This window comes from Cinclus cinclus, chromosome Z, assembly GCF_963662255.1.
Source record: "Cinclus cinclus chromosome Z, bCinCin1.1, whole genome shotgun sequence".
Classification (NCBI taxonomy): domain Eukaryota; kingdom Metazoa; phylum Chordata; class Aves; order Passeriformes; family Cinclidae; genus Cinclus; species Cinclus cinclus.
Window position 1 is genome coordinate 71,225,025 of NC_085084.1, and position 15,183 is coordinate 71,240,207.

General features: G+C 40.3%; 1 protein-coding gene across 1 annotated transcript; it reads left to right on the forward strand.

Moving 5' to 3' along the window:
- Positions 1–3,509: 3,509 nt before the first annotated feature.
- CZH5orf34 (chromosome Z C5orf34 homolog) lies at positions 3,510–13,676 on the forward strand. The gene is made up of 12 exons (XM_062513586.1): positions 3,510–3,704; positions 3,980–4,069; positions 6,229–6,872; positions 7,498–7,593; positions 8,677–8,800; positions 9,672–9,763; positions 10,007–10,076; positions 10,382–10,552; positions 10,966–11,054; positions 11,793–11,885; positions 12,713–12,753; positions 13,483–13,676. The coding sequence occupies exons 1-12, from the start codon at positions 3,510–3,512 to the stop codon at positions 13,674–13,676; spliced, it is 1,899 nt and encodes a 632-aa protein (XP_062369570.1).
- Positions 13,677–15,183: the final 1,507 nt, after the last annotated feature.

The window sequence follows — 15,183 nt, forward strand, 5'->3', positions numbered from 1 at the left end:
GTTCATAAAAACTGTATTAGCACTCTAAAGTCTTTAGAGGAAAATCGAGAAACTAGAAATGTGAAAACTAGATTACTTTCAAATACATATTCTCTAAGTTGAGCGTAATTTTCATACAAAGCTTTTAATCTGAATACAGGTCAGACTTTCTGCTGGCTTTACAAGCAGATGTCTTGTGCAAATTGTATTTATTCAGAGCTTAAACTCCCAAGGAATAAGCATTCATAGATGCTTTACAGTAAAGTGACAGTGACTTGAAGGGACTGCACTTCACATGTTTTAGTTTTGCATGATTTGTGGTGAGTCTTCTTTTACTGTAAGGTAGCTGTCAGCTCCAGATATACTGTCAGCTTGTAGAAACAGTAATTTTATGAATAGGTAAGAAGCATTGGGTAAAAAAAATTCAGGAGCTAGGAATTGAATATATGTAGAGAATAGCTCAGGTCAAGTTTGAAATACAAGTTTTTTCCTCCACTGAAAATAGTAAAAAAAATCATAAATTGAGACTTTTGTTCAAACTAGTGTAGAAGTTTATGGTCTGTACATATGAACTTTACGTATGTAAAGTGAACTTACATATGTAAATGCTTTCAGTCTTTACTGCAGCCAGAGGAAAATTGGTTTTCACTCTGACCTGCTGTGTAAGGAAAACAGGATAATCTTTTCATTAAACACTTAAGTCTTTCCCACTTGTCTCAAATCTCACAGAACTTCAATACAAGCTAGTGAATGTGAGAGAGCAAAAGCAAGCAGCAGGTGTGTCAGGATGCCCACTGTTCTGTGTATAGAACAGAGATAGAGGTGAGTCATGAGAGGCTTAAAGGTCATTTCACCTAATTTTAGCATTTACAAATTTCAAATGCACTGTGTAAAAGTGTTTTTCATCTACAGGTTTCTGAATAATGCTTTGAAAATGTACAACTTTTTAAAAAGATGTATTTCTTAATGGCATAATGGTAAATCAGTGAAGGCACAGAAGCATGGAAAGCAAAATTTGGGGGAGATGTGAAGTGAGGCTCTTTAGTACTGGTTCTGAAAAGAAACAGGCTTCACATTTGAATTTGAGCATGAGACCCAGGCGTTGCAGACACCATTTCTCACTCTTGACAAATTAATTATTCTTTAGCAAAAATTACTAGTGTTTGAAAATCACACTTTGTTTATAGTTATTTCAAAATGGGCTGCAAGACTTGCTGCTTTGCATGTGCTTTGCTGTTCAGTGACATTCATATCCAGAAATTAAGTTCGCTTGTTCTCAGTATTTACCTTTAAAATCTGCAAGGAAGTTCTTGCTACTGGCCTTTGGCCTTTTTTTTTTTTTTTTTTTTTTTGTTTAACAGATGAGGTCACTGGGTTTTAACTGTTGGGTTTTAGAATAACTGTACCTCTAGAGAGAAGCAAGACTGGTGCAATCCGATATCACAGGTATTACAAACTACACATAGCTAGGATTTTTCTTTTTGCTGGAGTAATCTGTTGTGGTACTGAATGTTAGTGACACTCAGTCTGGTTTGTACTAGAAATATTTTTTTTTTCGCCAGGATATTACTTCCTTATCATATTCTGCCTTCCTATACACATAACTCATTGATTTACTGACAGCTCAAGTTTGCAACTTCTGACTAAATTATAGTTCTAATCATACAGTTGATGCCTGTGGATCGTTAGTTGATACAGGAACAGAAAATTACGTTCCAACCAAAACTTAGGGAAGATACCACACTATACCCTGAACTGCTGATTTGCCACCTCTACTTCAGCCTGTGTGACCTATTCCACAGTTCCTATGAGGGTTCCAACCAGAGCAGTGAAGGTGCCAGCTAAATACAATGCACCATCCATATATAATATTCATAACTCATTCATAATCCCAATATATACTTTGAAACTTGCTTCAGGCAAGTACTGAACAGAATAGTACTCATATAAAAGTGGTTTGGTGAATAGAACCAGGTTATTTTGATGCATGGCTGTGTCAGCAGCCACTTTACTGGATGTTGATCTACTCTCTGCCGAGACAACAGCTGTGGAGAATGGGAAGTTGAACTGAGTGCACTCAGTCCATGATTGCAGTGTTCTGAGAAACCTGTGCTTCCCTAACCAGGGAAGGGACGATCCTTGCAGGTAAGAGACCACATGGACTAGTGCAGATCTTCAACTGTATTTGCTAGGTGGTGGGAGTGGGGGTTGATAGTAATTGTCACTTAGCTGTGATCTGTCAATCCACTTAAAGCAGCTTTGATTAAACTGTAAGTATGGGTGGAGTGGAGGGTGTATGTAATAGTCAAAGAAAAGGGCAACTAGGCATCATAAAACTGTCTTTTGGCATTCTGGTCTTTCTGTTCAGAGAGGAATTCTGCTGCCCAGTTCTAGGTACAGAGTTGTGTGTTGGCTCACCCTGCCCTGTGAATGAGTGAATGAAAAAGAAGCTGTCATCAGAGAATTATTTATCTGTAGTCTGTTACCGGGCTATGTTGTAGATGGTCAGTCAGCCTCCTGGTTTTCCAGAGGTGCTGCTGTGGAGAGGTAATGAGTGAATGCCCAGTTGCTGAGCTGTGGTCTGGCTGCGAAGAGATGCGGGAGAAGTGGATCTGTGAAGAGCCCTGCTCTGCAAGGGGCACCTGTTGAACGAGGTGTCTCTTAGAGAGGTACAGTTACAGATGAATGGGGGGAGGCCTTGGTACTGTAACTTTTATTTCCGGAGCAGCAAGTAAAAGACTCCCCCGTTTTCAGCAAATAAGCACTTATTTTAAAACATATTTTTAAAAAGTACAAGGACACCGTGGGCAGTTTCCTCTTACGATTTTACAGATGTATCGAAAGCGCTCACGTTCTGCGAGAGCACAAAGGCGCAGTTACCTCACTAGCGCAGGGAGCTGGGGAGGAGGTCGAGAGCGGGTCGGGAACAGCTCGGGAGAGAGTTCGGGCGGAGCTCGGCAGGAGCTGGGGCGGGCGTTCGGGCGGAGCTCGGCAGGAGCTGGGGCGGGAGTTCGGGCGGAGCTCGGCAGGAGCTGGGGCGGGAGCTCGGGCGGAGTTCGGGCGGGGCTCGGCAGGAGCTGGGGCGGGAGCTCGGGCGGAGTTCGGGCGGGGCTCGGCAGGAGCTGGGGCGGGAGCTGGGGCGGAGTTCGGCGGGAGCTGGGGCGGAGTTCGGCGGGAGCTGGGGCGGAGTTCGGCGGGAGCTGGGGCGGGAGTTCGGGCGGAGTTCGGCGGGAGCTGGGGCGGGAGTTCGGGCGGAGTTCGGCGGGAGCTGGGGCGGGAGTTCGGGCGGAGTTCGGCGGGAGCTGGGGCGGGAGTTCGGGCGGGGCTCGGCAGGAGCTCGGGCGGAGTTCGGGCGGGGCTCGGCAGGAGTTCGGGCGGGGCTCGGCAGGAGCTGGGGCGGGAGCTGGGGCGGAGTTCGGCGGGAGCTGGGGCGGGAGTTCGGGCGCTCGGCTCGCCGTGCCCCGAGGTTCCCGCCGTGCCCCGAGGTTCCCGCCGTGCGGCCCCGCGGGTCTGTCTCGGTGTCCGACGCAATGGAGGCTGAAAGGCTGATGGTGCTGTTCGAGGACGACTCGGTGGAGGTGCACTACGCGGGGGGGTCCCGCTTGTTGCTGTCTCCTTGCGGCTCCGAGTATCTGTACGAAGCGGCGCTGCCCGCGGCCGCCCACCCGCTCCAGCCGGCGGAGACCACCCGCCAGCGGGTCGCCTTCGTCGTCAGTGCCTACCGGGTATGCGGAGGGCAGTGCCTTTGGGGGCGGGAGCGCTGTCCCTCGGCCCTGCGCCGTCCCGGGGAGCATCCATCCCTTGGGCAGAGCCAGGGCGGCCTCCGGGCTCGGCCACAGCGCCGTCGGGGACCACGGCACCAGCAAGAGCTCTTGTTTCTCTCTGTAAAAAAAGGAGGGGGTTACATAGCCTCGCCAACACAGAAAGAATGAAATTAGCATAAAATTCTATCACTGCATGTAAAATCTCGTAATAGGGTTTGTTCTTTGCGCTTCAACAGGAACAACTTCTACGAGCGCTGGATTTCCGGAACGCGTTTTCTTCTCGCCCGTATTTGCCTTCACGTGTTATACCTCCAGCAAGAAAAAAGGTGGGATTACACATTACCCGTGTAATGCTTTCGTAAAACAAACTTCTCTAGCGGATTTAATATAATTTCACATGCCTGTGTGGAAGTACAGCGGTGGAGATCTATCTAGTGCAGTCTGGCTAATGGAGCTGTGATCCTTCTTAAATTACTGCCATTTCAAATTACAGTTTTAGCTGTTACTTAGACCTCTGTTAATGCATTTTCTTTTTAGAAAGAAACACTGGAGTTAATTCATTCCTAACAAGGGTAAAACCTAGGATGTTGTACAAAGTTACATTTTGGCAGTAGAAACTTTTCAGGGAGGTCACAGTGCAGCAGGATGGTGTTTTCTGAGCTGTCAGATCTCCCCATTGAAGTACCCGTGTGAAAATGCTGTTAGGGTCTATGGGAGGAATGAAGCCAAGTGTCTCTCTGTGGGAATGGCCACTCCAGGTCAGACTGAACATCCATGCAGAGACCAGTTTAGGATTTCTGGAAGCTTTGCTCCAGATCAGCATCTCTCTGGGTGTTCCCACTGATTATGAGTGTCTGCACAGCATGGTGGGAATCTTAAGACAACTGACTAATCAGGTGACTTTTAAAGCTTTTAGACTGACCCTTCATTAGTAACACCCTTCATGGTGATGGTTGGCTGCCTAAAATACTGTCACTCAGTGTCACTATATACTTAATTAAAAGTTGTAGGTGCTTACCAGTTGTGCATTCAGTGCAAAGTACAGCAGCAAAGAGCTGATGCTCTGTTCTTAGCACTAAGGAGTAAGTTCCACCTTCTCTTAACCCATGAAAGGTCTTGGTCTTTTGGAGGCTGGCTGGATTTTTAGGCTATTTGTAACTTACAGCATCCATTGTGCCTATCTCCTTCAGGATGCTGAAGGATAACTTTCCTAGGCCACAGCAGGCATCTTACCATGTTGTGGAGATTGTCTTCTCCACCATACCCCTTTACTGTTGCTTTGGTTTCTTCCCCCTCAGTTTGAGAAAAACTCTTGCTTTTCTTAAAGCCAAAATAGTCTTTTTAGAGCTCCTGAGACTGTCTTTCTCCAGCAACTTACTGTCACTTTATTGTTCTGTGGCCTGTTGCCAAACAGTGCCCATGTTTTCAAGGCCCTTGCTGTTTCCCACACTCCAGCAGTCCACCATAATAAAGTAAGAGTTACTAAGCTTCAGCTCTCATAACAAATTGTTGACCAGCCTGACAGGCTGGCCCAGGGCCATGCAGAGTTAACCTAAGGTCTGAGGCCTGGTAATAGCAGTGACAGTAACCAGTGACAATACTCTGATGGGCTCAAAAACACTCAGACTGCATTACTTGCCTTATGCTTGAGTTCAAAACAACCCATTCCTGTGGTGTGCTCTTTTTGCCACTCCAACCACCCACATGTCTAGTCAGCTCCATTAGGGGGATCGTGTCAGTGGTCTGGCCTGTTCAGAACTGCAGCTAATAATTCAAAATGCAGGCTGAATGTGAACATATATATTCAGTGGTATCACTATATGTTCAGTTTTCTCTTGTTCCATTCCTAGAACTTTCAAACATTTCACGATTAAACTGCTGGTGAGCATAGAGTGTGTGTTCATGGGAGTGAGGATTACAGCACCAGGACTGTAGTTGGTGGCAATCAGCTTGGAGCCCATCGTCCTATATGGAAATGTATATATAACTATATATAGTGAGGGTTGCCTTTCCCCACTGCGAACACATTATGTTTATCTCAACTGAAGTTTTACCTGCGGCCTTGTTGTCAGGTGTTGATTATATTTTAGTGTCCTTTTGCAATTCTTTATCAAATTCACTGATAATTGCTATGAACAAGATAATTTGGCTGTTCTCTCCCTTGTTTCTGAAGAAACCATTGGAAATACAGACATGTACAGTTGTGCCTGGTCAGTTGCCCATGTACTTTACTAATTTATGACTGGATTAAATTAAAGCGTTATTGCTATATAGCATTCTGTTAGTACAGGAGGAAGCAGATACAAGATTAGATGATTTTCTTCCTCTGAGTTCATACATGCAGAGAAATTCATAGCAACATTTCTTGCCATACATCACCTTGCAGAAGGACTGAATTAATTTAAATGTAAACTCTCCACTGCCGTTTCTGGGAGGCTGGACATTTTTATCTTGCTGAACATTCCAGTCCTTTTTCTTTTATTAGATTCTTCTCAGTGATATCTTAGAAATTAAATGGCCTGACCCTGCGACCACTGATCTGACAAAATGTTTAAACAATGGCAGTGTGAAGATCTCGTCTTTAGATGGCTATGCTCACCTTTACTTGTCAGAATTGCAGCAAGAATTTACAGTGGAGTTCTTATGCAAAGTCAGCCAGTCATCTGCAGTATGCTCATGCTCCTCTGAAAAGAACAGCAATTTTCAAAGTGGAGATCAGCATGGAAAACCAAGTAAAAAATCTGCTGCAGAAGTCTCATCAAAACCAAGAAGAATGGAGAATAGGAATAAACCTGGCTGTGCTGAAGGTAAATACAGGGAACCAACCAAACCAAAGGACCAAAGAGGTGGAGATGGAGTCCCTTTGTTCCACACAAATTGTTCTTCTGAATACACATGGGTTACACAGCGTTGGACTGTTTCCTTGTGTCCAGAAGAATGGAAATACCCTTTGTCCTTGGCACAAAAATGTTGTAACTTACATACTGTGGAAAATGTAATGAAGACATATGAGAAAAACATCTGTACAGCTGTTGAAGGTGATGTTTTAGCGGACCCTGAAACACATGAAACAGTTTCTTGTTTACCTACAGCTTTGCCACTCAGCTGCAGAGCGCCACATCTACACAGGTAATTTAAACAGTTTACTTTGTAGTTGTTAGCATATGCTTTACGATTCTGCAGTTTGGAACTCCAATTTCTGGAGAAATAATTGAATCCTAGCTATAAAAAATAAAGTTTAAAGTTTAAATAAAATTTAAAATTAATATCAGTAATTTTAAATTACTTTCATTTTTTAGGAACTTCTTGAAATGTGACATTGTACCCAATGCAACATTCTGTAACCTACTGTAATGAAGCTATAGTAATTAGTTCAAATTAAAAAATATTTTCTGACTGTATGAATATGTTAATGAAAAGGAAAATTGAAAAAGAACACAGGTTTTATGTTTGGGTGGGTTGGTTTTTCCTCTTCAGTTTTGAAAATATGATATTTCTGAGGTAGGTCAGTGGCATATGTTGTCTGGCAGCATCAATAAAAATAATTTTAAAAAAAAGTTTATGGGATTGAGAAGTTTAATTTGGTAACTAAAGTGGATTACTAACGAACTGGAGGACTCTGAAAATATGTGTCTTTTGAATAAGTGTGTATGCATCCATTCTAGTTACAGAAATTGTTACCAGCAAACACACACACAAAGAAACAACCTACGTATGGACTTAGTGAGGCTTTTATTGTATTTTACACATACAGGTGGACATTCTGTGACTTCTTTCAGAATGAAGATTCGGAGAAGCATTCATTCCCTCAGCTAATTCAAGTTGTGTGGTGCCAGGGTGTTTTCTACAGGTATGTAGGAGATCATCTGTGTTATCTGGAAGACTTTATTTGTATGGGAATTAAAATCTAAGATGAAATGTCTTACCTTGTCCCTCTCTCACTCTTTGAGAAATGGAACACAGTCTTCATGTCAGAGTCTCTTTGTTTTCTGCTGTTTTTTTCATTGGACTTCACATTTTCTAGCATGGTGTATTACCAGCTCTGAACCTGAAATTAAATGATCTGGTTATCTGATTTCTTAAAGGTTTACTGGGCAGCTGGAGTTCCTACAGATTTCACTTACAATAATTCCTTTGATAACAATAGTTTCTTTGCAAATTAGTTTTCTCCTTTTGCTGCTGAAGATTCCATAGTTTAGAAATGTTTGTCTTGGTGACCTACATAATTCACATGTTCAGCTGTGGATTTTCCTGGCAAGTCACCTTGTCCATATGGTTAGCAAAAAAACCCAAAACCAAAAGAAAAACCAACAAAAAACACCCCAAAAAACCCCAACAAGACTTTCAAATTGAAATTGCTACAACTGCTATTAGCACCTAAAATTCTTTGATAAAAGCATCACTGGTTTTTAAACCTTTAATCTTTGTGCTGAATGTTCTTCATTTTTCCTCACTAATTCCTAAATTTTCATCTCATCGAAAAAAATGTTCAGCAGCACTTCAGAGTTTTTTCAGAGCTTTTATCTCAATTAAGATCTTCATATTGTTCAGGAATTGTTCAGTCTGGCAGTTTTCTGTGTGCACTATGTATGGCTGGTCTACTAAGAAAGTTGGATTTTTATTTTCAGGATCTCTGTGTGGTTGCTGGAATGAGCAGCTCTTGAGAGATATTTACCTCAACACAAAAAAAGCTTTACTTATTTAAATCCCACGCCCATACACATGTGCAAACAAAGAGACTAGTAATGTTAGTGCTCTGTGTTAAAAGAGATTATTGGCACATTCTGCTGTTTGTGAAATAGTAGAAAGTTTTCACCTGTCAGTTGCTGAAAATGTCTCTGCTTGTTGTTTTCTTCAGGTGCAATAACCTGTTTTGCTTGTCCAGTGACACGGCATTTTAAATGCTTGTTAAAAATCTTGTTATTTTTCTTAGATTTGTTCATGGCAGGACAAACATCACAGAAATTTATCCTGGTGATGACTCACTTTTCAAGTCAGAGGGAGCATTTCTGGGAAAATATTTCATACGTTATGCAATCCAAGAAGGAACAAAAAAGGTACAAAACTTTTTTAAAACTATTTAAAAGGATGTTCAAATTCCTTCAAGTTCACAGCTTTTTTGAGACATTTGGCTGTGCACTGTGTAGTGAAGTCCCTACACTGGTAATTACTATTATGCCTCAATCAAGCCATCAGTCATACAAAAGATGAGATTATTCCTTCTGTTTCAGAAGGTATTTTTGTAAATTTTATGCAATAAGAAAATTCTTCCTCATCGTAACATTTATTTTATCAAACTCAACAGTAAGATTCTGCAACAACCATTTCTCACTGATTTAGAAGTTCATGAAGTTAATGTATTGGAGTTTAATCTCTTTGTACTTGGAAGTGTTTCCTACTGTATGAAGACAGATGCAGGTTTTGTTCTGGCTTTGCTGCGGAGCAGCTCTTCAATGCTGGATAAAGGATTTTGCCTCTGTGTCTGTCTGTTAAGTTCCCCCGGAGGAGAGGTGCTCAAGTGCTAATGCAGCACTTTCTGTTTTTAAAGCAGAATTAAGGACCAGATTTGTACTATTGGAACCTAGCCTTTAACTTGTAGTCAAACACTGCCACTCCTAATGACCTGTAGTCTCCTGTCTGACAACAGAACTTCCTGGTTCTTACTGAGTGTAATGAAACTGAATGGAATATTTCTTCACACAGACATAGGCTTAAGGATACACTTTTCGAAGAGATATTTGTCTGTGTTCTATGGCAGATTTTAATGTGATTATATTTGATATAATCACATACCATATATATATAACCATATATCTAAACCTCCCAGTTGGCTTCTGGGAGGCTTAGAAATTTTGTAACTTGCTCTTAATTCTATTTGCATACTACGGTACCTGTAACTAACTCATCTTCTTTCTGCTCTTTACTCAGGTGGAAGAAAAGATGTATTCAGTGAGCAGCTTACCTCCAGATGTGCCAGGACATCCATACTCCATATCCTCCATTATTACTCAGGCAACCAAGTAACTTTACCTTTGTTACATTAATTCTGCTGATTTAGAAAAGACAGGAGTTAAAATTACACAAAATTACTTTGATTATGATGATGATGATGATTATTATTATTATTATTAAAAATTTTAAGGAAGTTATCTTAGCACTGAGGATGTATCTAGACTTACAAAACAAAATTCAAAATTTGCAAGTGCTTAGAAAACATAGTCAGAATTAAATGCTTAATACTTTGGGTTTTTTTCTCTCCTCAGAATACTTCAGTATTGCTGCAAAACAAAACTGACATTAAGTCATAATTATTATCTCTGCTGCTGGAAAGTGGTATGTAGCTGAAAATTTATAAATCTTGCAGTTATGAGGATGATTGTACAGGCTATAGGAAGTAGGACTTAATCTAGAGGGAAGAATGGTGAGTGTATCCACAGAGATTGGAAGGCATTTAAAAGTTATATATATATATATATACTTGGCATTTAAAAGTTATATATAAGAAGCAATTGCATGATGAAGAGGGCTGGTTGTGATGTGGAAAAACAAGTGAATTAAAAATCTGGAACCGATACAGACAGTTGTAATGATGTAAATAGCCTTTCTTCAAGTTTTTTAATGTATTTGTTTGATTCTAGGTATCTGAGACTGATGGACAAGAAATGTTGCCAGTTTTGCTACATGAAAAGATTATTCCTGGCACAGGAAGACTGTCTGTGTACTCAGATCATAAAGTCCATGCTGTTTTTTGGGATAGGGTAACCCTGACTATGGTTTGGGATCTCAGTTCTTCCTGTAGTGACATCCAGGTAATGTGTGACTTAGAGGAAGGACTAAAACTTTCCATGAAAAAGGGTTACTAGGAAACTAATGAGAATACCAAACAAAAGTTCTGATAAATAAATGCAATAGAAAATACAGTAAAATACAAAAACAATAAAGAATTTAAAATTCTACAGGTTTGGAAACATTTTTACACACTTTTAGAAATAATTTGTTCTTGAATAGCACAAAGCAAGAGTTGGGATTTTGTGAGGTGTTATTCCCCTGTATTTGTCATAGCAGACTATAGCAGATTCTATCCCTAGCAGAACACGGACTTGCAAGTTTTTAAGGTGGATTGTTCATAGATATTTCATTCTTAAACTAGCATATTGCTTTTGTGTTCCTTTGGACTGCAGCAGAAAATTCATATTTAGTTTGGCTTTTTTTTTTTTCTAAGATAAATGAAGATATAGGCTGGTGTAAGTTAACTACTCCTGATGGGCTACAGCATCTAATACAAATAAGTCATCCTGGAGTCTATGAAAGGTAATTTAAATTAATTGTATAATTTAAACGGTTTAAATATAAAAATTATTATCTATAAGTCCTCTTATAAGAAGAAACAGTATTTACTGACAATATACTGGTAGGGATGGACCAAATTTGTAATGATAAAAGCTCTATCTTAATTACGGCAAAGATTCAAGACCTGTATGACTCAGGGCCACTGCATGCTGTGATTCCATTATAACTGTTATGGCAGTGTCTTTTTAGAAAAATAATTAGACCTGCAACTTGGCATTTACTTCAGTGGATTAAACAAACAAACAAAACAAACAAAATAAAAGCCTATATAGAGCTTATGTATAGAGCTGAACAGCATTTTATCCAGTTTTTGCTTTATTAGAGATACTGAGCTCTGCCTGCAGATTGTTTTTCTAATCTGCTTGCTCTTAATTACAGCTCATTAAGGGAATCATCAGAAGTTTTCCGTGCTGCATTTTAGCAAGCAGATACTCACAAATACAAAAAATTAACATTTGTACACTATTCATTGCAAATCATACAGCTTTATTATAATTTACAATAACTGTATAGATCTAAATATGAAGAAGACTGTAGACAAAAAATGGCAAGGCAAGCTAGCAGAAAAAGGTAGATTTTGAATCATAGCTTTTTCTTTCAGATCCAGGTGTATTCCTTAGTGCCTTCAGTTTCTTGCTTGAAAATGGATTTTATTTCTCATATAAATAACTACTTTTTTGAATTTTCATTTTAACACAGGTACATCAGAACAGCAATAGAATGGTGCAGGAGTTTGAATGAAGGGAAAGAGATTGCTGAATATACTGCACACCCTGTAACTGAAGAAAATTGGTATTCATCTTTATCCCAAATAATTGACTATAAATAATGTTGAAAACAAAGCTCAAAAATATTATAAGCTTTGAATTTCATATCTTGCATTCCTAATGCACTTTCCTAAATGAAAATTTAGTTTTAAAGTCCATTTATTTTGTATATGTTTTCATAGTTTACATTCAGTGTTTAAAATGTTCAGTGAGTTTCAGGTGAAGGTTGTTTCATTGAGCTTTGCCTGTTTTACTTAAAAGTCAGAATTATGGTGACTTTGTCAAAGGACAGTTAATGTTACAAAGATGGTGTCTTGCAGTGAAAAGATACCAAACTAAGAAAGATGGCTTTTAACAGAACATCAAGCAGTCCAAAACAGTACTTTGAACTACCTAATGACACTTGTACCTCTTGCTGACGTATTTGTCCTTTTTAATACATGCCTACTGCCCAAAAATCTACTGACATCATCTGCAAACACACTGGGATATTTAAAATGTGCTAATTGAAATCAATTATAGTTGCACTTGTTACTTAAATTATAGCACATTCAGCTGATACATTTTATAGCTGATGAAATTAAAATTCTGACTATATTTATACATACTTACAGCAAAGAGACTATTCTTAGAGCAGAGACCCAGTTTTTGGAAATACAAATGATTGACAAATGTCAGCCATTGAATAGTGATATCAAAGACAGAGAAAATGCTTTTTTTTCACTTGGGTTTTGCTGATCTAATTCTCAATTTTGCTGAAAACTGTTAAAAATTAAAATCTGAAGTAGAAAATACCCTTGAAAACCTTTAGTGATACTAAATCCATGTAACAGCCTTTATTTTCTTATACAGGTCTGCTGATGCTGAGCTTGAAAAAATACAGAGATTTAATTGTATCCTTTTAAAAGTGGTAAAGATTTTTTTTCACTTTTACATTCTGCTGTTTATCTGCATGTTCAGATCTGCACTTTACATCATCAAAGGCTCTATCTTGATTTTACCTTCTACTGTCTCACTTCTTAAAGCAACCTCTTTTTCTTGTAATTTTGTTTTATCACTTATTTTGTAGTAAAGATTTTTTTAAAAAGTGTCAAAGTACAAAACTAAAATGAAAAGTCACCAGAAAACAAAGCCCTTTCATGTGTATTGCATTAGTTTTGCTAAGAGTCATCTGCTGATCGGTTCTTGAAAGAACAACACAATTGCCTTTGCACTTGTTGCAGTACAGTATCTTTCTGTTTATCAGCTACCTTAGTATTGTTCTGTTGTGTTTAGCCAGCTCAAAATGTGCACTGTGCTGAATCTGCTTAAAGCTAGTCTATAATTGTCTTTACGCCAATGTTCAATTCTATTAGTATGAAAAGTGAATGCTGTTAAACTGTAGTGTAACACCCATTTTCTTTTCAAAGTAACTTTTGGATAAATTGAAGTTTTTTAAAAGACACTTTTCAATAAATATTGTAGACATTTTAAGTAATACAGTCTTTTTCTTTTTTTAGCTGTCTGTAATTACCATGCTACAAAATGTGAGACTTTGGCAGAATGATGAATACAAATTCAGAGAGTAATTTTTCTCTTTAGGAGGAGGAGTCTGAATTTTTTTCTTAACAAAGTAACAATAGTTTTATTAGAAAATAGCAACATTCTGAAAAGGACAGATGCTGCAAAATCCAATCCATCTGGGATCACTGTCAGAAAGAAAGAAAACAGGGATGAGACGGAAGAACTTAATGAAGATTGTGTCTTGGAGGCTTTGGAAAAAACTTCTAAAGTCATTCAGGATATTGAATCTCTGCTTGCTGCTTCTGGGAAGTGAAGCCCCATGTGCCGTGTCCTCACAGGAGTTGTCCCAGCTGTGTCTGAGCTGAGGGGAGAGAGCAATGAAGGCTGAAGCCAGAGGGACAAGCTACCAGTATATTCCTGGTGAAGTCTGGCAGGTACCAGTGTTGTACCAATAATAGCGCCGGTGGTGTATTTGGTACAGGCAAAGAGAACAGTTGGGATAATGGAGCACTGCTGTATACATGGATCAGGCCTGACCGGACAGTGCTGCTTTAATGTATGAATTATGTTCGAATCAATTTGATTGATGGATCGCTGCTGAAACGACCAGCGTAGACACGGGAAGTTTTCACTGTAAAAACGTGCTTTTATTCAGATGCTTGTACCAAGAAGTCTTAATACTGAATAAAATTGTTTCCTAAATATTTCTATACTGCTCTCTTTGGGTAAATAAGTACTAATTTCAGGGCAGAAGACACTTCTCTGCCCTGGGGTCTGCGAGCGGTGCACCATGTCCTCGGTGACAAAACGCTAAACTCTCATCTTCGCTTTTTCCCTCCCAGCATTTCAAGGAGCCAAAGCGCGAGCACCCAAACCCCGCATTTACTAACCCCGGAAACATTTCCCCCTCACGGCCGAGCCCCGCTGGGAGGAGCGGAGGCGGGCCCGGGTCCCAGGCTGCTCCGCGGCCACGCATGCTTCCTCCGCGGCTCCCTGAGGCGCCTTGCAGCCCCCAGCCTGAGGGCTGCCCGGCCGGGGCCCGTGGGGCCCATGGGGTGAAGGGCGGACGAAGGGCGGCGGCCGCGCTCCAGGTGGGCTCCGGGGCGGGCGGGCGAAGGCGGCTCCGCGCTCCTCACCCGCCCGGGCCCCGCGCCTCCCCTCCTGCTCCTGCCCGTCTCGGGTTTCCCGGCTAATTTCCTGCTCGGTTTAATTTCGTTTTGTTCTTCAGCGTCTGGTAGAATCCTACCGCTTCCTTCTGGGCTTTTGCCCTTTCCAACCTAAAAATATGGCCCAAAAATATTTGCTTGATCGCCGCAATAATGCATTGTAGTTATCCGGCCCAAAAATATTTGGGACAGATAATATTCACACCCCAATAATATGTTATAATTGTCTAACCCAAAAATGCTGGCATTGTCAATTCTCCACAGCTGGTCTTGGGCTGGGATCTCCTTTTCCACGAGGTTGTACGCTGAAGGTTTGAACTGGTGTCTTAATTCTGCTTCATGCCGTTTTTAATATCAATTAACATCCAATATCAAATAATGAGGGATTTAGGAGATTATAGAATTGTAAGGGATTACAGTCATTTAAATTCTTGTGTAGAATGCCTTATTCTGTTACTCAGCATGGTGTTTTTCGGTTGATGATCTCAGATATCTTGCCAAACCTAATTGATTCTGTGATTCTGTAACTTCATGCATTAAATTCCTATGTGTACTCGCGTATCTGATAGCATTGTGAAAAACCGGGGCAAAAATTATCCAGAGCAGTATTTCTAAGTGGTAATTTTAGCCATTGGGTTTTTGTTATGCTCGTAC